Source organism: Trachurus trachurus (assembly GCF_905171665.1).
Source record: "Trachurus trachurus genome assembly, chromosome: 1".
Lineage (NCBI taxonomy): Eukaryota > Metazoa > Chordata > Actinopteri > Carangiformes > Carangidae > Trachurus > Trachurus trachurus.
The window spans coordinates 14,206,845-14,234,836 of record NC_139891.1 but is presented as its reverse complement, the minus strand read 5'-3'; the positions used below and the strand labels follow the sequence as shown (position 1 = coordinate 14,234,836).

The window sequence follows — 27,992 nt, the reverse complement described above, 5'->3', positions numbered from 1 at the left end:
TCCCTCTCTACAAATGAATTTGAGTTTTTCACTCAAAACATAACAAACATTGTTTCAGTAATAGTGAATTGAAAAAATAACATATTAATTGATCATTTCTTACATATTTTTTTATTTTTTTTATTACCTAATCCAGGATTTTCGTCAAGTGTTAGGTAATGTAAACAGTTACAACACAAGTAATGACTTTACATTTGCTACTTACGTACAGCCAACACAACAAGCTAGTGAACAGCGGGGACTCAGCTGGCACACACAGGGGTCGAGGCAGAGTTCAGGGGTCAAGTAATGACTCAGAGAGAGGTCGATGACCCTCTATAGACCCTCAACCCTAACGGGGGGGGGGGGGGGGGGGGGGGGGGGCACTTTGTGGAACACACTCATAAAAGGCCACAATAATGACTTTGTAAATTCAATTCACTCAACACGCAGTGAAACTGTAGATTTTTCTTATGATCAACGTTATAACCCCCCCACCCCCCCTGGTTGTGTCTCTGCAGTGTGTGGGAGCAGCAAAGATAAATGAAATGCCACTTTTGACTCCAAAAAGTACAGGTCTCCTGGGGCCTGCTGAGGGACTACGAGAGACTGTGCCCTTGTGCGTCTTTGTGTGTTTGTGTGCACTTGCGACCATAGTGCTATAATCATGTTATTAAACCAAGTTAATTACAGGGATGGAGGTCACCCTGCTCAGACACACTTCCTAAACATAGGAACTACAAGGTGGAGTTGCACCAGATCAGGTGTTTCAGTGTCTCTCTAAGTAATCTACAGCACTTTAAAAGGCTCTAATAGATGGTTCATTTAAAACTTTAAATGTATTGTTACCAGATCTACCTTAATTATAACTAATTATGTGCAGGATTGATTCAGACAAGAAAAGAACCTGGAATCTTACATGAATCAATCTCCCCCGCTGTTTGTGTGTTAGAGAGAAGATAACGGTGTGTGTGCCTCTCTGAGAATAAGCGGGTGTGTGTTTGTGTGTGTAATCGCTTTGCAGCTTAGATGACTCTACAGCGTTTAATGACCTGGTGAGTCAGATGCTGTTATTACACCACCGTGCTGTGCTGTCATTATGGTTCACACACCTGGGAAGGCCACACATAAGGAAAAGAAGAAACTTCTGTCTGGTGCTAAATGTCAGTTCCAGCTTTTAAAATTTTCTTTCATTTCACTTTCAATCACACACTCCTTTGAAAATGCACCGATCTGAAACTCAGTTGGGGTTATCCCTGAGAATTTTGAATAATTTCAGGGCCCTCTGAAGGTTTATCAGACACATGCAAGAAAACATCGGGTGGGTTTTTACAACTGTAAATAAATCAGGGAAACTGTTTCTCCTCTGTCTGGGAGGAGGGTGGGGTTCGTAGGTAGGAGGCTGGGGTCACAGATTCATGGAATTCAATTGAGTTAGGAAGAGTGTTTCCTCTTGCATCCAAGATGGGTCAAAGCCTGTCTTTGGTTGGCAACAAGGGTGCAGAGGACAATGTGGAAACACTGTGTGCACCAAACTCTGTTACACAGAGAACATGTTATCACTGAATTCCCTCAGGACTGTGTATCCCCCATTCCTCATCTCAAAACCGTGGAAGAATAAAAAACTGGTGGCAGAACAAAAACATGCAACTCCATTACTTCCACAACTCCACTGGGGTTCCCATTCTCTGGTACATGTGCAAACTGATTCTTTATACAAATCATTTTCAGTGTTTGCAGTGTAGTGGTGTTATTGCTCACATCATGTAGTATTCCATAATTTAACTCTAACTCTTACATGGGCATCAAGAGGATTCAGTTTCACTCATTTTTCTGTGACGTTTAAATGATGTATTTGTAAACACTATGCAGTGAGTTATTGTTTGCACATCTGTACGCTGAATTTGTGCTAATATGCATGCTTTTTCGCGTGTGTGTCTCCAGCCTCATTTGGAGCCCACTCCCATAAATAGAATCATGATTGAGATGCCATGGCTCATCCTATCATCCCTCTGCATGCATTTGATATCTATGACCACCAGAGCCCTTTCTGTAATTATATACAGTATGTCTTCAGTGTAATGTACCCTGATGTTTGTGTATGTTTGAGAGAGAGAGAGAGAGAGAGAGAGAGAGAGAGAGAGAGAGAGAGAGAGAGAGAGAGAGAGAGAGAGAGAGAGAGAGAGAGAGAGAGAGACTAAACAAAGCTGGGTGGAACTGAGTTAAATGTGCGCTGAGCATCATCCAGACTAAACAACTGCATTAATGCATAAATTCACAACATGGCTTAAGCTTAGTGAGTTGGTTTTCCAGCTATGGCTGAGCTTAGCAAACTGCAATTTTACCAGAAATCGCACAGGCTTAAATATCAAAATGGGATTGTACTCTTCAGTGGGTTCATTTACTTACGTTTATTTTTGTTTATCTACCATGAAGTCCTTGCTTCTGAATTACTTCAAGGATGAGGGATTAAAAATAGAATATCAGATGAGAGTTACCTGAGATGTTCCTGCCTGGGTTTGATCTTAAGCCCAGCGTGATGGTTTCACAGCCATAAGTAGCCTAACTGAGAAGGCGCGCAGGACTTTTATTTTTAGGCCATAAGAAGAAATCTATACAGCATTTTGGATAAAACATGACACTTCCAAATTTCTGTCGAGCTTATAATATGAGACCAACAAGCAAATCACATGCCAAAGAAAAATCTTGACCATTAATCATTTTAATCGGGTTTTAATCTGGTCAAAAGCAAAATGAAACAAAACTATTTGCTCCCTGTGCAAATAGATGCAGGAGACGGAAACTTGTTGGTGCAACTGTTTCATCTGTGACTGCCATACAGTAGATGTGAACCAGAGCCAGAAAACTCTAACATGGACATCAATATTTAACTGTTTTATAGTGAGTGCAAGAAAAGGGGAAACAACTTACAATAGTTTGACAAAACAACTTTAAATCAAAGTCTTCTTCCTAGCTTTTTACACCTTTTTTCTTCTGTATCCCATAGATAAAGACTATTGATGCTGTAAAGTGTTCGTAAGAGGACCTTGAGTTATGTCAACCAATTAGCTCCAAGCTCCAGTCTAAATCTTGATGCTTAAATCTGCAGTGTTACATAATATTTCTGGGACTTGTGTAAATATGAATGTAAAACATATGGGCATTTGGGTGTTTTGTGAATAAAGCATATTAGTATTTGAGAGAGTAAAAATTAGATGAACATAGCGGAAAAGCAGAAGCCCATTCATCACTGGCTGCATGTGCTCACCTACGCAGTCTGGGCAATTGTGTCTCATCCGTTGCATCGATAATGCTCACAGGCCAGTGCTGTGGAGCAAGAGAGGGAAAAGATGTACTGCGAAATGAATAGAGGATGGAGTGTATGCACAAGGAGACAGAGCGAGAGGGTGGGGTGAGCAAAAGAAAAGAAAGAAAATGAGTAACAGAGAAAGAGGAGACAGAGTTTGTGTTTGGGTAATTTAATAGTCCAAATAGAGGTTTCTCTGTCTCCTTTTTTTCATTTATTCTATCTTGTGCAGAGAATGTGAGAGCACATTTCTTTTGGAGACTTTTCAATGCTTGATTGGATCTTTTGTGCATTCAGTGAATTGGCACTAAGGTGCTAAAGACAGCGGTTCCCTGTTTGGAGCAGCCAAGTTTGTATGAATGCATTTGTTTTATAAAAAAAAAAAATCACAATGTGTGCTGGTACAGTATGAGCAAGCCTCTATTCATGAAGGCCTATTCACAATACACATATGAAACAGTGAGTAGCAAAACCGGCTTTATGCCATATAAAATAGATGTTTTCAGAGCATAAATGGTCACAGCTTGTATAAAAGCAGTTTAAATTAGCCATTTAGTCACAGCGTCTCACAGTATGACCCAGTGAGGGGGAAAAAAAGATTAAAATTTTCTCCTGAATAGTGAAAGCTCAAACTCAAGATTGTGGCACAAGACACGTTTTCGGGCAAATGAATAAAATACGATGCCATTTTGCACTGTAGAAATGTTTATTCCCATGAGTGGCTCTCTTCCAGGCTGAATAAATCTAATTTAGTTGTGAAAACATTCACATCAAAAGGTCTATAAAGGAGCCGTTCTGGAGTTTTACATCGTATCACTTGATCCTCATCAGCAGAGGGAGTTCACCCAGTCTGCATGGATGACAGATGAGCACATTTTCAATTTTTCTGAGCACTTTAAAGCTGCTGTAGAGGATCAAGAAATGGTTAGTTTCTACAGTAAAGACAAAACCCCACAGAAAATCCTCTCGTAACTCTGCAGCTCTCCTGCTCTACTTATCTTTACAACATCTTTCTGCTCATTGTTTTGGTTTTTATAGCCTAAAACCCTACCGTTCAGTATCAACGTGTCGTGTTCAGCTGCAGACGGTCTGTAGCTGTCTAGCTGTCTCTGTGATGGAAATCTCTGAAAATCCACTCTACCCCAGTTGCTCAGCACCAAGCTGCAGACATGAAAGGTTGGCTGGTGAACATATTGGAGCATGTATGTAGCTGAAGAGCCAGATATTTCCCTCAGGGGTTGCTAGAGAACAAAAAACAAAGTTAAAAGGAGACAGGAAGTCAGACTTTTATTTATGAGGTGGTCAGAAAAAAAATACTCTGAATGAATTCTAATGTTGCTCTTTATCTGCTGTGTGTGCAAAGGTTTAAAAGGTGATATGTTAGTGTTGCAGCTATAAGTAACCAAAAACATCAGTCACTGCTAGATTTTATTGTAGTTTCTTGTGTAGATTTTTTTTTTAATGGCATGATTGTGATTGACAGACAGAGATCATGTTACTTTGAGACTAAAATCAAGATAACTGAGCTGTGACCTTTCTCATTACCACAGGGTCTCTGGCGGTGTCTGTCACTGATATGACAGCTCCAGTGGTCGGGTCATCCGGGGGAGTGTACGCCCTGGTCTCAGCACATTTGGCTAATGTTGTAATGGTAAGTGTGTGTGTGTGTGTGTGTGTGTGTCTATGTGTATGTGTGTGGATCTACGTGCGTGGGTGTGTGTGGATGATTATCCCATCACTCAGCCCTGTCCTGTCACCACAGAGCGCTGCCCCATCATCAAAGCAGCCTGTTCCGGGGGCCTAGCAGGTGCTTCTCTATCTACAGATGCCATACATTCCTCCCCACCACTATCAGTTGAACTTGTCCCCCAAAGATCAGAGTGTGTGTTGAGCTTGTGCACATGTTTATGTGACAGCATGGGAGGAAATCCCATCCCTCGGCTTTCTGCTGCCCTTTGACATCTGTGCGTGCTCTGTTTGGTCTACTCTTCTTCTGTGGGTCATCATACACACATTTGGCAAACACCACTCAAGGTGAACCTCTATTATGTGGAACAGGGTGCTCATTTTGTACTCCTCCATAACATCCTTGGGCTCAGGGTGGAGGAGTTTATCTCCCTGCTTCCAGCTAAAATCATATTATCTAATACAGTCTGGGGGTCAGAGTGTCTCTGGGGTTTCAAAAGTGATGGGAATTGAGACAAAGGGTGTGATCTCATGTAATGTCGTGTGTGTGTGTGTGTGTGTGTGTGTGTGTGTGTGTGTGTGTGTGTGTGTGTGTGTGTGTGTGTGTGTGTGTGTGTGTGTGTGTGTCTGTGTGTGTGTGTGTGAGGAGGACTTGACCTTCTAGCACAGTTTGTTCTGTCTTCATCATCAGAACTTGAAAATGTCCTCATGAATTTTCTATCCTCTCTTTCTCCCACTTTTTGTAGAACTGGTCGGGAATGAAGTGTCAGTTTAAGTTATTCCGGATGGCCATGGCTCTGGTGTGCAGTAAGTCTTGATAAATAGGCCTCAGTTCACTTTCACCTCTTTCTCTTCCTTTTGGTCAACATTCCATGAAAAGACCACACAGACAGTTGAGCACTGGAGATTTTTGTACCGGCTGTTATGTGACAAGAGTTAATAATGTTTTTGTTTGGGGCAATTTTTACTTTTTTCAAACGTTCTTTATAGATCAACCAATTGTTCATTTTATTTTTTATCTGGGATTTGTTGAAAATAAAAATCGTGCATAGAACCACCTATTGTAAAATTACTTTTCAGCAGAAGAGACCTCCAATCACCAGAATTTCCTCTTACAGCCAAGGCTCCATATTTTAGAAATATAATTGTTCCAAAGGAAACAGCCAGTTGAAAATGTTTAACCATATGCAACCTTGTCCAGAATGAGGTATTGAGAACAGGACCATCATTTTTAGTTGGGAAGCTCACCAGTTTAGTTTTAATTTTATGTCATTGAGGAAAATTGCTGGCTCATGTGTTGGTCTTTTTTTGTATCTCAACCACAAGACGTGTTTGCTCTTGACCCATCATATTGTGCCAGGGCTTCCAGATCTTTATAGAAATGTGGAACTGAACAATATTAAAAAATATTTCTTTTCAATCAACACAAAATTGTCACCAGTGGTAATTACTGTAAACCTTGTCCAAGTTCATTCTGGTCAAGATGTGACATGAACAGCCATCTGTCTTTCTGAAAACAGGATTAAAGTAGCTCTAATAATTCTGCCTTCTTTCATTTTGATTTGTGAGCGACTTGTCAAGAACTACATACTGTATAACATGTGCTCACAGCTGACTAATGTGTTTTTCTCTCTCCCCTCTGCTCACAGTGAGTGTAGAGTTTGGTCGGGCGGTGTGGTTGCGGTTCTACCCTCCGGCCTTTCCTCCCTGCCCCAACCCCAGCTTTGTAGCTCACCTGGGAGGGGTGATGGTCGGTCTGACACTGGGCGTGGTGGTCCTGCAGAACTACGAGCAGCGACTCCAGGAGCAATCCCTGTTTTGGATCTTCTTCTGCGTCTACACCTTGTTTGTGCTTTGCGCTGTCTTCTGGAACATTTTTGCGTACAGCCTGCTTGATGTGCGACTTCCTCCACCGCCGTGACTTGGTCTATCAAAGGCAGAAAAGACACTGTACCCAATTTACTCCTCCATCAGTAGATGCCTGGGTCTGATACAGGGATGCCTGACCGGCTACAACCCACTTTGCTTGTCTCATCCCACCAGCTACCTTTTTAGGTTGATCCTTGCCATCACAACCCTCCAACTCCTTTTTGTCTTCATCTCTGTTGGATGCGTGTAGGACTTTTGTTGACAGTAATGTGTTGACAAATGAAAAGCCTTGGATTTAACACAGCAGGAACAGTCCTGTTCACATGGCTTAACCTTCTCTGCCTCTTCCTCCTCAATCCAACGGTGCCTACTCGTGAGACATCAGTCTGTGAAAGTATTTCTGCACAATTGCCTCTTGTGTAGGGTAACAGCAGCAAAACCCTCTAGTATACACTGCTGTCAGACAAAATAAGCTCCTAAAAACTGCTATCTGCCTGTGCCCTCTTCATTAGCACATGAAGAATAAGATCATGTGAGAATTTAGGCTTAGCTGGTGTTTTGTCACTTTTACAAGCAGCACATGAGTGGTACATGCAAAACAAGTTTCACAGTATAGAGAGAGCATAGAATAAATAGACTACAATAACCTTCAAAAGCTATCACAAATTTACCTTTGAAGGGAAATGTGGGTTGCTATTCAGTGTTGCCTTTAGCATTTGGCACTTCCCCAGAGAAGGATTAATTTGTGTTCAGCGCTATTTGAACCTCAAACTTTTGTCTTTGACATTTTTGTGAGTGTATGTGTGCGTTTGTGTGCAAGGAGTGCGACAATTGTACCATTGTGTGTACTGATAAAAAAAAAAAGGAAAAAAAGAAGCAGAAGTGCCATTCAGACTTTAAGCTTTCTAAAAATGATGCCAAAATATTGCTACAAGCACCAGGGGGAGAGCACATCCCTGACAAGTATTGCTTTTGTGTAAGAAAAAATAATCTAATTTTGTCTGTAAAGAGTCAGTGGAATGTAACAGAAATTTTTCATGATCTGAACTTCTCACCAATAACCTTGGAACAGCCCAGAAGTGCAGTCAAGCGCTTGTCCTTTTTGTTGTCCCCTCTGGGCTTTTGCAGTGATTTTTGAGATGTTTGAAAATTTCAAAGTGACAGGAGTTTATTTATTCTCCGATAAAGCGGTGAATTGAGGAAAGTGGAATTTGGACTTATGAACACTTTCACCAATGAGGTGAGCTGGGCCGCTCTGAATAAATCCAAGTATTTTTCTCATTACCAAATGTAGAAGAGCACACATGCCTGACCTCGACTGCATCAGGGCTGGGGTCGTGTCACTCTCAGTTCAGGAAGCAGCGGGGGAAAGAAGCAAATCAATTCTCTCTCATTAGCTGCTGTCACAACTTAAATTGTTAATTGATTGAACTGGGATAGAAAACGACGCCAGTCCTAAGCTGTAAGTCTCAAACTGTACTGTACTTTAACCTCATGTTACACTGGTAACTGCTTCGCACAAACATTATTATAATGTAATTAAATACAGATTAATATTTTAACATGCATTTGCTGATGATTTTATTTTTACTTGGTGATATTGGTATGTTGTGTAAATTGTTTGGTCAGTCTGCATTGTGATATATTAGCTATATCCTGTATGTATCCTATTTAAAAAACAAAACAAAACAAAAAAACTGGTCATAAAGATGGTCTGGGATTGTACATAATAAGGGCTATGACACAAAACAGAGTGAGGGGTAAATCACTGACAGTATTTTAACATTGTGCATATTTTGTAGATTTGATATGTACATACTGGAGTACATTAAACAGTTTTATACAGAAACAAAACATGATTTCTTTGGATTTTTGCCCCCACTTATATGAATCTGACTATCCTCTAGGTTTATACCTAATACTTATTCTTTTATGATTCAGCTGTTTAACCCCCCCACAAAAAACAAAGAGAAAACTAGAAAGTGTGTCAAGTTTGTCATTTTCATTGTATGGCTGTGTGTATGAGGATATACATACATACATACTGTAGCTCTGTGGATGTGAATGACAGTTTTCAATCATTTAAACCTAGTCACTCTGCCAAATAACCTCAAAGTGACCTTTCCACGAGTCATACATGCACTCACACATGCACAAATGCAGGTTTTATTCAATATCCAGGGACAGGAATTACCTCCCATTGTACAAAGAAATGTGATCAGACTAAGCAGGTCTGCAGCCTTGAAACTAGATTAGCCTCAACCCAGTGTTAAGCGAGCGCTCAGGGCCCCAGAGTGGAGAGCCAGGTTTAAGAGCCTTTGTGAAAAAAAGCACATGTCACACTGATCAATGAAATGTATGAGCATACAAGAAACAGCCATAATTCATCTGGAGAAGGGACCCCTTAAGCTGCCACTGAACGTCCTCTCTGTCTAGCCATTGAAAACATATGGAGAATTGCGGATTTAAAGACGTACAATGAAAAATTCATTAGACAGCCAAGGAAAGCTACTAAGCATCTCAGAGGTAGTCAGTCACCTTGGTGAGGAAGAGGAGACAACAGAGGCTGCTGGGAAGGAAAATCAGTCTGAATGTGTTTGCATTGTCTCTGCTTTTATGCTGCCTGCTGCGAACAGCACTTGTTACAATTTGTTGAAATATGCATTTCACACCTTTTTGCTGCACGCAACTACAGAGATAGCTGACAGTTAACACTGTTTGATTAATAATTGTTGTCAGTGTTTCTGACAAGAACATACTGACTGTTAAAATATGGTGATAATCAGTGGTGGAAGGAGAAGGCTTCTCACAGCTTTTACATGAGTCAAAGTAGTACGACCACGTTAAAACAATCTGTTATTTAAATAATCTCACCTAAGTATTTGCATCAAGATGCACTTAAAGTAGTTTTTCAATAATATTGATAACACACGGGGTGTGGCTAATTTACATAACTAATGGTAGCTTATACATCATAACTTATTTTTTGTGATCATATTTTGTATTAATCTGGATATGCAAAGTATGCAAAGGCTGTCAGATAAATGTGGAAGGTATAATAGTTGCACGTCAAGTAAAGCGCAGTTAACAGTTCTTCAAAAGTAGTATAACCATTTTGCTATCCCTTCATCTCTACCATTAATTTTGTCCAGTGAAAGGGCCTCAGCGCTGATGTGTCAGATCATCCTATTAAAAGGATGTGAACTGTGTCCATATGTTGTGATTGACATATGTGATAGCCTACTGAACAGATGCAGTCTCTCAAAATCACAGATTGGACACGTAGCCATGCACATCCTCTTGAAAACAGACCATTAGAAAATGACCTTCCCTGCTGACTGTTTATTTTCCTCTGTCTTTCAGCTGTTATTGTGGTCCCACACTTCCAAACGGTTTATTTTGCTCTCTAAATCCTGTCTTGCTGGTCCTCTCTTTCTTCTGCATGTCTGTACATTCCTAAAATGCTGCTTTTAAATTACGGTATATCTTGTGATTTCAATATCAGTCAGAGTCTGTGTCAACTCAGAAAAACAGATTGATGTCCACATTCTGTCAAACACTGACACCTAGTGCCATGTTTAGGTTTTGTATTTTTGCACGAGGGATGCCGCTTATCCATGCAGAGGGGGCTGCAGCCATTCCCAGCTGAGAGACGGTGATAGGGGACAGGTTGCCGGTCTGTCACTCATGATTGTTCATGATTTTAGTTTATAGGAAACCACACATTGTATATTTACATATAGTGAGAAGATGTTACATGTCCCCAAAGCTGGACATGTGGAGTAATATTATCTTTTTAAATAGATGTTTATCATCGTTAATAGAATAAAACAAATGTTGTTGTTGCCCAGGAGGCAGCAGCAGGGGGCTGTGTCCTGCTGTAAAAACCAAACATTAGAATGGTGTATAGAAGGATTTGGTGTTGAACTCATGAGAAAAAAGAGAAATCCATAGTTAGAAATTCATACACATTATAATACAATAATACAATAAGCCTGTGAATATTCTCATTTGTCCAGGTCATAGTTATCTCAAGGAAATCTAAATTGAATGCAACTGGACAAATAACCAAGTCCAGTTGCATTCGATTTTTTTAATTTCCTTGAGACAATAATACAATACATACAAAAATACATACACAACATAACACAGTGTAAATACCTGACTCTGTCACATTTACTGAAATCTTGTGCATAGCTAGTCCTAGTCAAATAAACAAATAAAATAAAATAAGAGATGGACGCTGTGGAGAGAGAGCTGTCGAAGCGGTTTTCCCAGTGGATGGACCCTGCTGTTTCCGTCCTGTGATTCTTCGTGGCTGTTTTCTAACTGTGACTGACATCACCCCATTTCCCCTGCTATCCAACTAACTACTCAGTTTGGATTTGTGAGTAGCCTACTTACTGAATCAGTATGCATGCACATGCTTTTTATTTCTGCTCATTTTTGAGTGAAGTGGCCTTAAAGGTTTTCAGGCCTCACCGCACCCGAGCTTCAAATCAGGCCTAGAATAACCATCCCAATTTTGGTGTAAGGTCAAGGGGTGAATGCAAGTGTGCCCACAGGTATGATCTTTGGTTGATGGAAACTGCTTTTTGTCATATCAGAGGTACTTAAAAGTTACTGATATTGTTTAACTTTAAAGGTGTACAGAAATGGCCGTTTGTCCTGTTTGTCGCGCCGAGTTGTCACGAGCTGCAACACGAGTTTACCCGAGTGAGGAAAACGAATTTGATTGGTCGTTATCGAGCGGGCGGGATATTCAAAGCTTGGGGCGAGCCCGTGCTCTGTGTGTGTGTGCGTGTCTCTACGTTTGAATGACGGATTACGGATCCAATACCAGTGGCTGGTGAATCGTGTACAGGCTGACGTATAATCCGTGCGCCTGCATTATCCAATGCGAAAAAAAAAATACACACTTTCATCCCGGATTTACTCAAAAATAGAATTTTGCACAAAGTTTGGCCTACAACGTCTGAAAGATGAGTTATCACATTAATTTTATGACCCAAAGTGGGCTCAAATTCAATTTTCTTTTCTGTACACCTTTAAAGGTATAAAAAAAGAAGGAACTTTTAAAGTAAAAGAGAAAGGTTTAACATCTAAAAGGGAATTGGAATGTTTGTGTTAATATAAGTCTTAAATAGTTATATCTTCCGACGGCAATCACTTATATAGAGTGTTTGGTCCGAAACACGGGTCTGTCAGTCTCTCTGCTCTGCTGTAAGCCGAGGAGAAAACTTTCATTGTATCCTACAACCTTTATCCAATGAGGAGAGAGAACGGCATAAAGGGGCGGTCCTCTCTGTGTGTGCAGCCAAGGGATGCGCGTGAATGTGGTGACGTAGGGACGAGGGCGGGGACTGCTAACTCCATCGGCTGACAGGAAGTTAGCCAAAACGATCGGATCGCTTACTTCTGCTTTAAGTTCCCAAGAGAGTGTTACTAAATTTCATTTGTATAAATAAATACCTGCTGAAGGATTATTGCATCTAAAGTAGGCTAGTTGTGGTGTCCTTATTGATTTTGGTAGTGGGTATTTCTAAATCATAATGTGGGAAAATCTGAATAGTGTGAATAGTCTGAAAAGTGTGTTGGGATGCCCAACTAGCAGCTATACAAATATCCCTCATTAACATGTCTCAAATCTGGTATCTTTGGGTTTAGAACAGAAATAGACAACAGGAAGAAATGACAGTGAAGCATAGTCGTTGGTGTAGTAGGGAACAAGCTGAGTATTATTGTAAAAAACAAATAAAATAAACAAATAAGATAAATAAATGTATCTGTGATTAGATTCTCAGGTGTGGCTTCTGTGGTCTCCATAAAGTCAGTCTTCCACACCCTAAAAATAAGCTTCCATGGCTTCCACACCCCGGGCGCGTTCAAAACACCCCGTATGTTATCGCGAGATTTCACCATCAGTCTCAAAACTTCCTCAAGCAAAGCGCCATTTTCGGCGTTGTCACGGGATTACAGCATGCAGTCGTCAAACAGATAATAAGACCAGTGTTTACCGTTTGAAGACCTCTTTCTCAGTATTCCTCAAACATGGGACGAAAAAAGAAGAAGCAGATGAAGCCATGGTGCTGGTATCCTTTTTGTCTGGACGAGAAAACAGCGGCGTTAAATGCCAAACGCTACACGTTAGCTTGACAAAAGAAGGCCTCAGATCGCCTGTCGATGGGCTTTCGGTTTGTAAGCTAAACGTTAGCTCTACTGTTTGTGCTAGCGGGGGTTGAACATCACATGAGTGTGTTTTTAATCTAGTGTATACTCGATGTAAAATAATGTAATGTGTGTAAAATAATGGGCGACGGGTGTATTAGTTCTGTAGCGGAAAACATTGAATTAACGTTAACCGTGTTGAGGAAACGATGGCTGTCTGCGATGTTAGCTTACCTGCTACCTACACACCGAGGCTACAGGGCAGCGTTTGTGATTAAAGATTAAAGGCCGAGCTAAATTCGTCTGGGACTGGCTACATATCATGATTGTTTCCTTTATCGATTAATTTGGTTGAGATGTTTAGTCAAGACGACAGAAATTTTCTAAATCCGTCTGGCACAGTTTCCCAGTCCCACCAACAGAGAGCACCCATAGATCACTAGTGTATCTTTGACTAGCAACTGAAATACATTGATTATCTTTATGTTTTCTATTCTATCTTTTTGGGGGGTGGAGGGGTGGTTTTCACTCTTAAACAATCAAATGCTATCTGGCCATATTTTGACTCGGGATCATTCATCAGGAATGGGGCCTTAGTCTTAACGGGGATTTTGTTTTCAAGTGTCTAACATCATTTTGGAGGCTTGTGTGTGTGACTCACTCCCTCGATGATTTTGGCTGTTTGATTGTGTTACATTCATGATGTCAGTCCTCGACACGATCCTGAACTCTTTCTTCAAGGTACTGCAACCGAGACTTTGATGATGAAAAGATCCTCATTCAGCATCAGAAGGCAAAGCATTTTAAATGCCATATTTGCCATAAAAAGCTATACACCGGCCCCGGCTTGGCCATTCACTGCATGCAGGTTGGTGCATCTCCCTCATTGTTTATGCTGGATTAGTGATGCATTTCCTGGAACATAATTGTTATTTACTGTGTCCTCACTTTGCATGTGTTTCAGGTGCACAAAGAGACAATTGACAGTGTACCAAATGCAATTCCTGGAAGAACAGACATCGAGCTGGAAATCTATGGCATGGAGGGTATTCCAGAGAAAGACATGCAGGAAAGAAGACGAACATTAGAACAGAAATCGCAAGGTTTGTACACCTGCCAAGAGAAAGTAATAAAATTCCCAATAATGGTAGTATTGTCATACCAAGAGGCATGAGGAGTGGCTCATCGTGCTTCAGGAGCAGGGGAAATCCTGTCTTGTCATTTTTTAAATAAATTGTATGCTCTGTAGCTACTTTAGTACTGTTGGTTGTGTGACTGATTAGATGAAAAACAAATGTCTTTGTAGAACCTCTAATACTTTTACAATTGAATGTGTGCATGAGCATTACTGTTCTGTTTTCAGAGAGCCAAAAGAAGAAATCAAACAATCAGGATGATTCTGATGAGGACGACGACGACGACGAAGCAGGACCGTCAGTTCAGCAGGTAGCTGCTGTTCAGCCACAGGCAGCCTATGCTACACCAATGGCCCAACCTGGGATGCCTCCTGTGGCTGGTGCACCTGGGATGCCTCCTGGAGGATATCAAGGCAAGGATGCATCACCACATGCTATGTGCCATATAATGAGGGAGGGATCTCTCCATCAAAGCTATTTTCTTCTGTTGGTTGAGATTTGCAGAGCTTTGATTTAGTCTAACTCCGGTAATAAGGTGGTGGAGATGTTGGATTTTGGTCTTGAGTAATTGCATGTATTCTTTTGTTGCTGAGGGGTGTACCCTCTCCTATCGATCCATGTGGTGTGGTTAGTAAACAGAAAATGTCCTTTGACTTTTGTCTTCAGGAATGCCTCCAATGATGCCAGGCGTCCCTCCTATGATGCACGGCATGCCTCCTGGTATGCATGGAATGCCTCCAGGGTAAGAGCTCCCTCATTAACGCTGGGTTGATGATGGCTGTTCAGATTCTGTGTTGTCTTTATTAATCCATTTGTTTCACTTGGTATTCCCCTTTTTGCTTTTGCAGGATGATGCCAATGGGTGGGATGATGCCTCCCATGATGCCAGGAATGCCCGGCATTCCTCCTGGTGAGTTTTGTCCAACGTGGACATTGATGCCTGGTGTATTTATTTTCACCCCCTTCTCTTAACCGTAGCCATAACTAAAAGTGAAAAAGTCATAATGCTTACTTTTAGCTAGAGTTGATGCAGTGATGCGATTGAAACTTGCGAGACTAAACCACAGCATTTTAAGAAATAGTTGTGTCAGATAGAAAATTTCAAAAACAATGTTGAAGTGTCTTTTGTGGAACGATGTTAATTGGATTGTAATCCTCAGGAATGCCGCCCCACATGGCTCCAAGGCCTGGGATGCCCCACATGGCCCCAGCCCCCACAGCAGGGGCGATACCCAGTCGACCGGCAGCACCAGCAGCCCAGCCTGCAGTCACCAAACCTCTCTTCCCCAGTGCAGCACAGGTGGGAACCATGCAACGGCACACAAACCACATGGTGGCACACATTTTTCAGGAATATTCAGAATACAAACAGATGGGTCTCTAGCCAGGGTAGGGAACTTGCCTACTACTAGTGATCAAAGTCATGGTGATGTCACAAACGTTTGTTTGGCCTTGTGAATGCAACATCTCTGTGAAGCCCTGGGAAAAAAGATTTTGGTGTTTGACAAGTCAAAGGTCAGTGTGACTGCATGAAACACTTGACACATAACCTCATGCAGCACTTCTGATAAAATTTCACCCAAACATTTTGACTCTAAATGAACAGCGACATAAACAGAAACTCATCTGAGCAGTGGAGTTATACAAACACAAGACGGTAGTTCTAGTTTTGTAATTAAAATCTCTATATAGTTTTACATAAATAACATTTCATTTTCCAGCCGTCTCATTTAATCTCTGTGTAGTCTGCTGTTTCTTTGTTTCCAACTCTCATTCTCATTTAATTTTTTAAATCATCACATAGTATTTTTTGTTCTCATAATTGAGTTCTATAGATTATATTGGACATGTTACATGCCAATGCTGTGATCTCCTTTCCACCATGCTGCAGATGGGCTCTGGTGTTCACAGCAGCACAGCAGCCGTTTCCTCTGCACCTGCAGACCTTCAGTCTGCTTCTTCCCAGCCTCCTTTTCCTAACACGCCACAAGTACGCTCACAGACAGGACTTTTGACTTGGACTGTGGCAGCTGCATGTTGCTTATTAACTCTGCCTGTAAAACTATAAAGTTTTGAAATAGGCTGATTACTAACTGTATTTACCTCGTGAAACTATTTTTGCATAACAACGAGCAAGTTGGCAATGATAATTATCCCCAACAAGAACTGGCATACTTTTTTGTCTGGAACTTAATTACTGTGCATGTCCTTTATTTGATTAACACAGCTTGAGGCATAATAAGGGATTTACATTGATTTCAGTTTGCATCATATGGCCTCCTAATCTCTGGAGCATGAGATCTGCAAAAACAAAAAGCTTTGAAATGACTTGATGTGGTGCAAATTGATTATGTGCATCTGAGAATTTGTTTCCACTTGCACTCCAGGGTAAAGTCTACATGTAACATGCTATAATTTGTTCCTCAGATCAGAAAGACTCGAATAGAAAGTAATTTCATTTAGAACATATAATTCACATGTGAAATGAGTATGTGATTTAAACAGTAAGTGGATTCCTAATCAGTGTGATCAAATCAAATAAAAATGTAACTTTGAGTGTTTAAAATGTACAGAAACAAAAAAACAATGAATGCTAGGTTTTTGATAATTTATTAGTCATTTAATTTGGTTTTTAATTATCACAAAGATGTGGAAGTATGTTTACTGATTTGTTTTAGAAGTTTGCCCCATTTTTCCCCTTTTCTTTTGAACTTTTGAAAAGATTTGAACTTTTTTATTTTACCAATCAGTTTCCTGTATTCTGTCATCGCAGGCCCAGCAGAGCGCTTCAGGAGCTGCAGCTTCCAACTCCCACAGTACAGCCGCCTCCTCCGACCCTCCCAAAGCAACATTCCCTGCCTACACCCAGCCCCCTGTCTCCTCTTCCTCTTCCACTTCCTCTTCTAACCCCTCTAGCAGCACTGTGGCCAAACCCCCAGCCACAGTGGCCAGTAAGCCTGCCACCCTCACCACCACGAGTGCAACTAGTAAGTTGATCCACCCTGATGAGGATATCTCACTGGTAAGTTGCTTGAGCTTTCCATTTTGCCCTTTTCACAGTAAGTAATGACTGATACATATAATGGTACATTTAGTAATGTAAGATAACAAGTTATTGCAATAGTTTTTTAATCATGAAGTTGGATATTTATAGAATAAAGATCAAATACATATTGGATTATTTAGACTGCATCTAGACTCTTACTTAGTGTCTGTTTTGTGGTTATATTAAAGGATGATTCTGAACTTGAATATCCTCAGTCTGAAATAAGGGCACGCCAACATTGGTACCCGATTCCTCGTCATTTTTGTGAGCATTTATCTCTGTACTGTAAGGGGCATCGCTATGTTTCGTTAGTCTGAATGTTTGCCTCGTGTGTTGTCCCTGCCAATAGGAAGAGATGAAGGCCCAGTTGCCTCGTTACCAGCGTCTCATACCCAGGCCGGGTCAGGCCCATGCGGCTGCTCCCCAAGTGGCGGCTGTGGGCAGCATAATGGCCCCACAGCAAGGAATGCCACCACAGCAGCCTGGCATGAGGCATCCCATGCATGGTAAGAAAATACTTGTTGGCAAATAAATCTGTATATAGATGTAGACTGTGGGTGTTCAAATCTGCCTACCAGCACCTCTAATACTCACATATTTACATGTAGAGGTTCCACCCTGTTTCTACTTTTTATGCTAAACCAATGTAACTATACCTCTCAGAGCTTATTTAGGAGACTGCCTGTGTCAGAGGTGTTCTCACGCAGTGGGAATGACAGTACATAAAAAGACTAATTTGGATAAGGATAACACTTCAAGTGATGTGATCTGTTCAGTCTGTAAAGGCTGCAGCATTTACACATGTTTTTCTACCCGTGTTCCCTCTGCAGGTCAGTATGGTGCTCCTCCTCAGGGCATGCCAGGCTACATGCCAGGAGGGATGCCTCCATATGGGCAGGGTCCCCCTATGGTGCCCCCTTACCAGGGAGGCCCTCCCATGGGCATGAGGCCGCCCGTCATGTCTCCGGCTGGACGCTACTGAAGCAGCAAAGCAGCCACCACATTAGGTTTGAGGTTCACACCTTTCTCTCATCCTTGTGCTTTTTCAAACCTAGCTGCACGCAAAGGGCAGTAAAACCAGTGGTGGTGAAGACAAACATTATTTGTTAAGAACACATGGACATTTAATGTAACATCTATATTGGAAGACAGCCAAACACCACATAAGTTCCTGACAGTTTTGTTGTGGCTCTTTGATTACATGTGAGGATATATATTTTTTTCCCATAGGTTTCACTCAGGTTTATAGAAGTGAAGTGTGGTAAAATGATTCATATTTCTTTTGAAGCTGCTGGAGTTACATGAACGTACCAACCCCCTTACAAAGGCAAGTTTCTCTTGTAAACATTTGATTAATTTTGTTTATTGTGTTTATTTCTTTGGTAGAGTGATTGAGGCCCTCACAGCACACTTAGGTGCTGTTGGACTTGCGTCCCCAACCTTGGTTGGTGAGGGTCTCAGCAATGAAGATGATTCCAACTGAGTAGGGTTACAAATCCATGACTCATCAGTCTCTAGCTTTATTCTTATTTCAGGTTTGTTTTTAATATTTCCTGGTTAAAAGGGTACCTGTATGCATCCTTTGTAATGTTTTATGAATCTGTTGTAATAAAATCCATCTTGAAATCCAATGCTGGTTTGTCCTGACGTACGTGGAGGTGAGTCTTGAAGGTTTGTACTGATGTTGTATTTCTAGGCTAAATTGCAGGGCATCATCAGGTATTCATGGGGAATCAGGTATTTAAACACCAACTTTACCATCATTTATTTTGAAGTTTAACTTCCATTGTGTTAATGAAGACTCATATTAAAGTATATAAGAAATGACTGGCTTGTGTACCTCATCTCAAAACTAAGATGTTGGCCAACTTCTGGTTCTAAATACCGCATGTAACCCGTGATATTGAGAAAACAAAGCTGCAGCTTAAATTCTGATATTTGTAGAAGCTGTACACTTCCACAGCGATTAAAAGAGAAACCAAACTTCATTCCTTTTTGTATATGTACATTTACAGTATGTAGTATTCAATCATGCATGAATGCCTTTATGTGTTTGCCATGTCATAATCATGCTGACAGACAGACAAAAAGGCAAACCCAACAACACAGTTGCTCTGTGTTAAATATCAGTTTTCCAGAGATCACAAGCTGTAGTTTAACAGTCGAGGTTAGAGTTGTTTATGTTGAGACTTTCTCCACTTTGCCTTTGCAACTAAACTAGCAGCAGTGATTATCAGGTTCAGTTTGTCCTTGTGCAAGTTTCTTGTGTAAAAACTATGCATCCATCTGTGTTAGAGTATGTACCATAAAATGTAATGACCAAACAAGAGAAACCACTTAAGCAGGAAGCAACGTGTCACAAGAGGACACCGCCTTACTTCAACCAGTCTTCATATGTAGGATGGTGAACTGCCACCAATGGCAGTCTGAAGATGGTTTTGATTGGTATTCAGCACATTGCTAGTTTGTGTTGCTGGGTTGTTTTGTTTTTTTGGTCCCCCTTTTTTCTGCCCTAAATGTTTCATTTGGCCATCAGTCAGTATCATCTGCAGTGATCCAGTGTTGGAGACAGCTGTACAGAAAGCACTCATAATAAACACAACCGTTCATGCAGAGACATAGATGGCAGGGACACAAATTAGAGTCTGTATTGCACATGTGAGTTAAAGGGGAAAAAAAGATGAAGCAGGACTTGTTTATATTTAGTGAATGGCACAAGTTTGTACTCTGCCCATATCACTTACTGCTTTGTATTTGTTTTTGTTGTCTGTAGCCCATCCATATCAGCCTTAAAACCCACTCAACTGGCATGACAGGTCAGTTAAACCCAGTAAGTACCTGATGTTTATTACAGTGTGGGTCTGTCCTCTTCAGCTGGGTTCTAGGCCTTGTATTACATTATGTATTGTTTGGAATATGTTTTCAACACTTGAAGACGATTAAAGACTTGTAGGTGTTGTGGTAAAGATGGAAGAGAGAGTATCTTACGTGACATGTCTGTTTCATTTTAGTTCCTCAAAGGCTAAAAAAAGAAAATTCAACAATGACACGTAAATGTTAATTTGTATGGTTCTATACTTGTCTGGTATGACATGGACTAATATGGTAAGTAGTCAGCACTGGGCGTATAGGTTGTCCATCTCCCGGGCCCTGTAGGGTCAGCTCATCCTAATGAGAAGTTAGAACATTGGTTTTTCTAGTGGTATTTTGCACAGTGGCTCCTGGCCCTTTTAGCTTGTGACCAAAGGGTATTGCACCACAGACTAATACTCAAACAATGCAATCTTTCTATAGTGAATGCCATAGATAATGAGTGAGGAATCATAAATGTATCACAACCTGTGCAAATGAAACTGTTAACCACTGGGAAAAATATGTATTTGATTTTCTCAAAGCAGGGAGACCTTGAAGTGATAAATGTATTGGATTAAAAAAAAAAAGCTCTGCAGGCTCATGACTCTTACAGTAAGGCTGTTAAACATTTGAATGCAAATGTCTGTCAAGTGATTAACTATTTTTTAATAAAGGAACATAATTATTTTTGGCTGTGTTTTCTTCAACTGGTTTACAACGTAAATCCTCCATTGTGTTAAAGTTCTGTGTAACGTTTAGAAACCCGTACACCACCTAGTGGCAACCGTTTAAAGCTGCAGGATCTTCATACACACACACACACATGGAGAAACCGTGAATAAATTAGTATTGGACAACAGTCTGATACATTTGTTAGTGTTAACAGTACTGCATACAGTATTTTTCTTTGTAAACTAATTCACACAACCCAAAATATTTTTTTCACCTGCTTCTCATGGGTTTTTGCAAACCAATTGTTCTTTCCCTCAGATTTTGTTTCATCATTGTAAATCAAACCATCACCCACTGCATGATGATGAAGATTTTTTGGGGGGCAAGTGAAAAAAATATTTTAGAAGTCGGTCGATTGCCCCCAACCCCTCCCCTCAAATTAAAATAAAAAATTGCGGCAAAACAAGTGTTCACCTGCTTTTCAGGACTTATGTGTAGGCCCATAGTTGTAACAATTAAAATGTAATTACTTCACTAAAATGATTGCACAGTACCAGTCAAAAGTTCAAGTTATGCTTTATTTAACATTGGGAAGTTAGCGTGAAACCACAAACCATTTGTTTTTTAACTGAAATGATGACATTACTTGGAACTGTCCATATGGTATAATATGTAAATAAATGGAAACACATTTCTGTTTATTAGTGTTGTTGACTACTGTTCAACCTTACCAGGAATTAGTTGTGCATTTTTTGGCCTCAAGTTTGCGGTTAGAAATGTTGGTTAATGTAGCCTATGACACTAATCTATCTGTAATAATAATAATCAGATAATCAGATAATAATCTGTTGTAACGATTAAATAAAGCCTCATTAATGCATTCAGTTTCCTGCCGAGTTTGGCCAATTGCTGCAGCCTCTCATAAGGTAAAACTTCTCTTACAGTTACATACGCAGTTAGAAGAAAGCAGTTCTGAGCTGTGGTTTCCTGTTGGACGTGGGGTAGCCTACAATTCTGCAGAGAGCGTCTCTCACATTGCTCTGCTGGAGATCGTGACAGATAGGAGATAATTCAACCACACAGCAAACAGTTTGCTTCAGAGATAAACTATTTGTCGTTTAACAATCCAATCCAATATTTGCATAATGGGGTGTATTGTTGGGGCTTTTGTAATTTTGCATCTCCTTATATTTGCAGCCTAAATGTCAGCAATTTACTATATTGTTAATGTTTCTTATTCTGCGTTCAAATTGCCGCAAGTCACCACCTTGGTCAGTTTTATTTTTTACTGCGTCAATTGTTTTCTCACTTCTAAGGACAGATCATTTCATTTAGATGACCTTATAAAAACCCACTTTACTCTTCCACCATGTTAATGTCAAGCCACATATTGTGAAAAACAAAAGACAAGTCTTTAAATTTCTTATTTCTGGCCATCAAAATGGCAAAATGTGAACATTTTCCATTCACAAAGATATATAGAATAGTTAAAGTATCTGAAAACATTACTCATATGTGAATATGTATATTGAAGTATTTTTTTATTCAGTCACTCATTCCTTTATAAATAGTTTTTTTTTATATAGTTGAGGCCACTTTGTTTTACAATAGTCTAAAAAATTAATTGTTGAAGCTGTGAGGTTACAAACCCACCCAATTATTTTATTTAAATATTAAGTCTTGAGTTGAGACTTGAACTGTCAAGTCTTTTGTTAACTGCCCAGCTCTGATGAGACTGTTTGGTGAGTGGGCCTCTTTCAGAGTTATGAGCCCACCCATTCAAATAATCATCAAAGCAGACACATCCTGTTCACAGAGTGGAAGTCAACATCATTTCCTCTGGAATATGCAAATCTTCTGTGTGGGATATCTTGTCAAGCATGAAAAACACAATTAATGCAAATTCAACAGGAAAAAAAAAAAAAGTGAATGAAGATCACAAAAAAATGGAACATGCACAAATGTGGTCAACAGTTTAATAATCTGATCTTTATTCTCATCAGTCTCATCAGTGCTTTATGGTGACATTTTAAATTCAATATCACATGGTTTAAGAAGAAGCTGATCCATCATCATATGCATTGTTCATGGTGCTTCCTCTTGTTTGCGCCTTGAGGTTTTGAAGGTGGAGCTTCTTGGGAGTTCCTCTTGGTTTCATTTACAGTTAATCATAAGACTTGACAGCGGCTGTTGAGTGCTTTTGTCTGTGCTGTCATGATTTACATCACTGACTTCTGACCACAGGATCTGAGGTCTTAAAGTCTCCTGGCGGTGTCAAACATGACTGGGATCTGGAACCTGGCTTGTCTGTTGCTCATCACACAGACTGGGATTGGTGAGTCGTGTTCTGCCGTTAAGACTTGTGGTCTGATCATCTGCTTTTACACTCACTGTGCACTGTAACTCAATGAGTAAAATTAGAAAACGCTTCTGCACCAATATGACGCTGGGCTGTCAGATTAGTGCTTGTAAAATGTCCCCATCATGGAGCAAATAAAGTGATATCCTATATTATTATCTTATCTTTATTCTATTATTCATGCTTCTGTTGCAAAATGATGATTTTTCTTTCAGGCCGTAGCCTGTAGTTGCATCATAGTGGATTGAGCAATTATTTTAAAACATCTCATGTATATTGAATGTTTGGTTGGAAGATTACTTGATATGATTTTTAAAGAAGTGGTTTAGTGCACATTTCCCAGTTAGTGTGTGTGTGTTGAATTTTTACATACTGGATTTTTAGACTTATATTGACCTCTGAAACTTATTTGGGTAACACTTTATTTTAAGGGGTCCTTGTTCCTGTGTATCTACCTAATTAATTACAGTGTAATTACCTATGTAACCGTATGTAATAACATGTACTTACATTGTAAATACATAGTGTATTTTGGTGTACTTACAGGTCCTTGTTACACTTGTAATAAGAAATGCTTGTGCAAAGAGAGAGGCCACTTTGGCATTTCTTATTACAAGTGTAACAAGGACCTGTAAGTACACCAAAATACACTATGTATTTACAATGTAAGTACATGTTATTACATACGGTTACATAGGTAATTACACTGTAATTAATTAGGTAGATACACAGGAACAAGGACCCCTTAAAATAAAGTGTTACCCTTATTTGTTCCTTTTAAGTATGTGGACTTATTTAACATAAGGTTAAACTCACTATGCAATTTGCCTTTTGTGTCCATGAAGCTGTGGGTGAGATCCAGTTCTTTGAGAGGCAGGAGGGGGAATCAGTGGTTCTGCCCTGTGCCGTGCAGCCCACCGCCGACCCACCTTTTGGTGTCTACCTGAAACGCAAATGGCTGAGGGAGGTTGATGTGCTGTTCAAGTACACGGAGACCAACCCCAGTGTGGACAACAGTGATGATGAAAACCGTATAAGTGTCAGTGGAGACCCAAGCAGCCACTCTCTGAATGTGACCATCTCTGAGCTGAGGTCCGCCGACACAGACCGCTACTACTGCGAGTTTGTGGTGCCAGACTCTTCCTCCGAGGACAAGCGCGTTCAGGGAACCACTGAGTTCTTCCTCCTCGTTACCCCTGGTGAGTATTTCATTTTGTCAACTCACACACTTCTCAACTTCTGTGTTCGCCCACACGAGGTTGGTTTAGTTTGCCGAAACTCCTGAACACCACCACAAAAACAAGAGGGGCCAAAAACAGCCACACATATATGCAGCAGTTTGACACAGAGGGCGTGTGTGGTGTGGCTGCTTCCTGAACACTTGTGCTCCCACCAACCTCATGCTTCTTAAATTACCTTGTTAGGTGCGGGTTGTTCAGTTGAATGTGGTGATCATTTTGAACATAATGCAAGGCTTGGAGTCCGTAAAGCAAGTGATGACACTGACCTGATGAATTTTAAATTTTAAATAATCCCATATATATTACGATGGAGAAGATTATACTCCAACATACGTTTTTACACAACCTGGCAGCCCCAAATCTCTCTTGATTAATGACATATTACAGATTTATTGTTGATAAATAATCCATCAATATGAATAAGCCCTTAAAACCATATTAGAATAATGAAGCCTTTTGTCCTTGGGTTGTGATTATTCAATAAAGAAACGGATGAAATTACTGATGTTCAGATCAGCTGATCAAAATTTAAAACTCAGCTGTTTGTCTTTTCCTCATTTCACTCACATCATGTTTGCTCCTGATGACTCAATCTGGTCACTTCACTTCACAGTAGCCTGGCTAACAGTCAATGTGAATGAACAGTGAATGAAATGAATTATCTCATTATTGCATTATATTAATTGATATCTTGGTATAAACTGTACTTCCTGTTTAAAAAGTGTTTATTTCTACTTTTTGCACACTTTTTGCACCAATTTGCACATGCAATTGCACATTATTCTGTTGATGTAAAAGGTTGCATTCAGTTGGAAGGGTCCTTTTATATGTACAGTAATGGCACCACTTTAAATCCTGTGGATGCAGCCTGACGACGGCTGATCTCACTCTTTAAACATGGGATCTAGTGATGCCCCTGTGCGTTACATCAGTTTCTCTCCCCTTTCCTCCCTGGAGATGCCCAAGGACCGGTGGACATAGGGCTGGTAGAGACATGTGCCGGGGGTTCTGCCGTGCTCCCCTGTTTCGGTCCAAATGGGGAGGGCTTGGCAGTGGAGGGGGTGAGTCTGAAGCGTCAGAGGGGCTCGGCTCCCGTGGAGATGTTGTACAACTCAAAAAGTGGCCACGGCAGCAGCCCTCCTTCCTCCTTCACCTCCTCTCAGTTCCCCACTGAGAGGGTCCACCTGTCCTCGGCGCCCGGCCCCGGTGGCATCACCTACAACCTCACTCTGCAGCACCTGCAGCCAGAGGACAGTGCCATGTACAGCTGCCAGCTGCTCATGCGTGGCAGGTCCGACACCGGCAGCAGTCTAGGGAGACGAGTGTTCTTTGTTTCCGTGCAAGGTGGGTGATGTCGCAGCAGGACACGATCATAAGGTCACTTCAACTGCCCTACATTTGTCCAGACTTTAGAGAGGGAGGTACAAATATTCCTTTTCATGATAACAACCTTTTCTCCTTTGTGGTGTTTTGCTGTCTCATCAGTGTCCGTCTTGTCCGTCCACCACTGACATTGTGTTTGTGACATCAGTGTGACTGTTAGACACACTCATAATAATAACCTTCTACTAACACAACTGCTTCTAATCAATGAGAATGAGTTATGTAAATATTCTTCATGTTGCTGGTGTGATGTTGTATGATTGGGACAGAGCTGACTCATGCTCTTGAACACATAAACATGTTTCATCATTCAACAACATTTCCTTCTTCTTTGCTGGTGTGTCTGAGTGTGTGCACAGCTCATAACACCTCACACACCAATGTACATCTCTGCTACATGTCAACTAGAACTGCTGATACTGTATGTGTCTTCTTCCTTTGTGGTTCACAGTGTGAAAGGTTGCTGCATAAGTGACAGACTGAGGTGTGATCTTGCTATGTTGTTTATGAACTACAGATTCAAATATAACTCTAAGCTTTAAAATACTTCAATAATTTCAATAATTAGATTATCTTATTAACTCTGACGTGTCAAGCAGAGTTGAGTTGAACCACAAACTATATGGCTGATTCACAAAAGCAGAAAATTGTCAGTAATTATTTAAAATCTTAAATCTTCATCTTAAAGGATGATTCTGGTTATGTTCTGTATTTCTCCCAGTGTGTGTGTGTATTCTTCCTCTGTACCATAGGGCTGCAGTGGGTGACATGTTCCTTCATTACAATAATTATAATGGAAACATTATAATTATTATTTATAATGGAAATCTCACGTACAAATGTCCTACTGCTGTAAATACTCATCCCACCACAAGTGTATTAATCCACAGCTGAAAATAGTCCCCGGAAAAGACACAATTCACTCCTGTTCTGTACATTATTTAGAACAGATCATTCAAATGTATTTTTTTTAATCTACATTCATTATACAGTCTAAACTGTTTGTGTTTTCACGTCTGGTTGGACCAGTTCATGTTGCTGTGAGGTGTTGTAGGTGCACAGCTGCACCAAAGTGGTTTTGTTCTTCTCCGAATAAAAACAATATTTAAACTTCAGCTCAGAAGTAGGAAGGAAGTTTGCCTCAATGGTTTATGCAATTTCAACATGATGTACCCGAACCAACCACTAATAGTTATGTACTGACCTTTTTTTTTTTTTTTTTTTTAACCACTGTTTTTTTTAACCTTACAGGATGTTATGCACTCTATATTGACAGATAAATGTATAGATGTTGGAGCAGCTGAACCTTGACCACATCTCTCTCTCTCTGCTTCTTCTCAGGAGGCGAGTGTGGCTGCAGCAGCTACTCCACTCTGCTGTACGCTCTGTCTGGAGCCGTATCTGTTCTCCTCTTGCTCCTCATCGTTGGATTTGTGGTGATGTATAAAGTGAGTGGACTCAGAACAGACTCTAGTGTGCTGCTGCTCTAACACTGAGGGGAGTGAGGGGGAGAGACAACTGACGTATTAGCACCTGATTGTTGAGAGCGTGCCAGAAAGTTCCTCTGCAGCTCACCACAAAACCTCACTAGTTTCACAATGTGTTGCTGGCAGCATGTGTTTTTCTTAAAAGTTTAAGGTGGAGAGTAGTAAGGCCTTGATTGTACTTTTTGTAGTTTTAATAAGTTTTATATTGGTCTTGAACTGCATTGACCTATTGAGGTAGCAGTAAAATAATATGGCATGTGGAGAACTAGATTCTTCTTATTCAGGATGCAGCCTTGAGAGAAAATGACAAACAGTGATTTTAACACAGGAAATCAAGAACGTGTGTTTCACTTTGTTTGCTCACTGATTTGTTTTCCTTCCTTTTTCAATGTCAGGGCAAAGCACGTCACAGTGCCAAGTCACCAACTCCTGCTCCCATCTACGAGGAGATGACTAGGAAGCCATTAAACCAAAAACTGCCCCCCTGCCATCTGGAGGATATGGATTCTTCTGAGTATAGAAACAGCCCCGTCAAGAGAAGCAGCACTGAAAACCATTATGAAAGCCCGAGTGGGCTACTTGCACGTGCAAGTGAAAAATGAAGCCTTCTCACCAGCAGTAGTACGCTCAAGTTTCTTCAACAAAATCTATCAGCTAAAATTTGACCTCATGCTGTTTTTTTTTGTTTTTTTTAATATTGCTTGTTTCTAGTTCAAGATATGTAAAAAAAAATATTTCTTGACTTGTCCTCAAAAACTTTTATAAATATTGGCAAAGGGTTGAGTAATATAAAGTAAAGTAGTATA

At 40.5% G+C, this 27,992-nt stretch overlaps 3 protein-coding genes across 4 annotated transcripts in view; all 3 read left to right on the top strand.

The window, feature by feature from the left end:
• The window catches only part of rhbdl3 (rhomboid, veinlet-like 3), a 52,430-nt gene extending 43,968 nt beyond the window's left edge, over nucleotides 1–8,462 (top strand). The window contains exons 6-8 of the mRNA XM_083971710.1: nucleotides 4,837–4,937; nucleotides 5,719–5,779; nucleotides 6,622–8,462. Of these exons, the coding sequence (XP_083827836.1) occupies nucleotides 4,837–4,937; nucleotides 5,719–5,779; nucleotides 6,622–6,893 (434 nt within the window). The 3' untranslated portion in view covers nucleotides 6,894–8,462. The remainder of the gene's footprint in view (nucleotides 1–4,836; nucleotides 4,938–5,718; nucleotides 5,780–6,621) is intronic.
• A 4,309-nt stretch (nucleotides 8,463–12,771) lies between these two features.
• Nucleotides 12,772–19,103, top strand: znf207b (zinc finger protein 207, b). Its single transcript, XM_084001464.1, has 10 exons — nucleotides 12,772–12,933; nucleotides 13,751–13,877; nucleotides 13,974–14,112; nucleotides 14,373–14,558; nucleotides 14,812–14,887; nucleotides 14,994–15,055; nucleotides 15,306–15,445; nucleotides 16,919–17,167; nucleotides 17,541–17,697; nucleotides 18,022–19,103. The coding sequence occupies exons 1-10, from the start codon at nucleotides 12,893–12,895 to the stop codon at nucleotides 18,171–18,173; spliced, it is 1,329 nt and encodes a 442-aa protein (XP_083857590.1). The 5' UTR covers nucleotides 12,772–12,892; the 3' UTR covers nucleotides 18,174–19,103.
• Nucleotides 19,104–19,454: 351 nt separating this feature from the next.
• On the top strand, nucleotides 19,455–27,937 carry cd7al (cd7 antigen-like). Of its 2 annotated transcripts, XM_083974659.1 has the most exons (6): nucleotides 19,455–20,021; nucleotides 22,961–23,051; nucleotides 23,921–24,274; nucleotides 25,274–25,660; nucleotides 27,041–27,147; nucleotides 27,582–27,937. In XM_083974659.1, the coding sequence occupies exons 2-6, from the start codon at nucleotides 22,997–22,999 to the stop codon at nucleotides 27,786–27,788; spliced, it is 1,110 nt and encodes a 369-aa protein (XP_083830785.1). In that variant the 5' UTR covers nucleotides 19,455–20,021; nucleotides 22,961–22,996; the 3' UTR covers nucleotides 27,789–27,937. The 2 variants fall into 2 exon arrangements, with proteins under 2 accessions (XP_083830785.1, XP_083830784.1); XM_083974658.1 differs by lacking the exon at nucleotides 19,455–20,021 and having other exon boundaries at nucleotides 22,892–23,051.
• Nucleotides 27,938–27,992: the final 55 nt, after the last annotated feature.

Excerpts from the sequence above, each read along its gene's own strand:
- znf207b (XM_084001464.1), top strand. The coding sequence starts at position 12,893 with ATGGGACGAAAAAAGAAGAAGCAGATGAAGCCATGGTGCTG. Across the intron at positions 13,878-13,973 it reads TGGCCATTCACTGCATGCAG|GTGCACAAAGAGACAATTGA; the intron begins GTTGGTGCATCT and ends CATGTGTTTCAG. Across the intron at positions 14,559-14,811 it reads GCCTCCTGGAGGATATCAAG|GAATGCCTCCAATGATGCCA; the intron begins GCAAGGATGCAT and ends TTTTGTCTTCAG.
- cd7al (XM_083974659.1), top strand. The coding sequence starts at position 22,997 with ATGACTGGGATCTGGAACCTGGCTTGTCTGTTGCTCATCACACAGACT. Across the intron at positions 23,052-23,920 it reads CATCACACAGACTGGGATTG|CTGTGGGTGAGATCCAGTTC; the intron begins GTGAGTCGTGTT and ends GTGTCCATGAAG. Across the intron at positions 24,275-25,273 it reads CTTCCTCCTCGTTACCCCTG|ATGCCCAAGGACCGGTGGAC; the intron begins GTGAGTATTTCA and ends TCCTCCCTGGAG.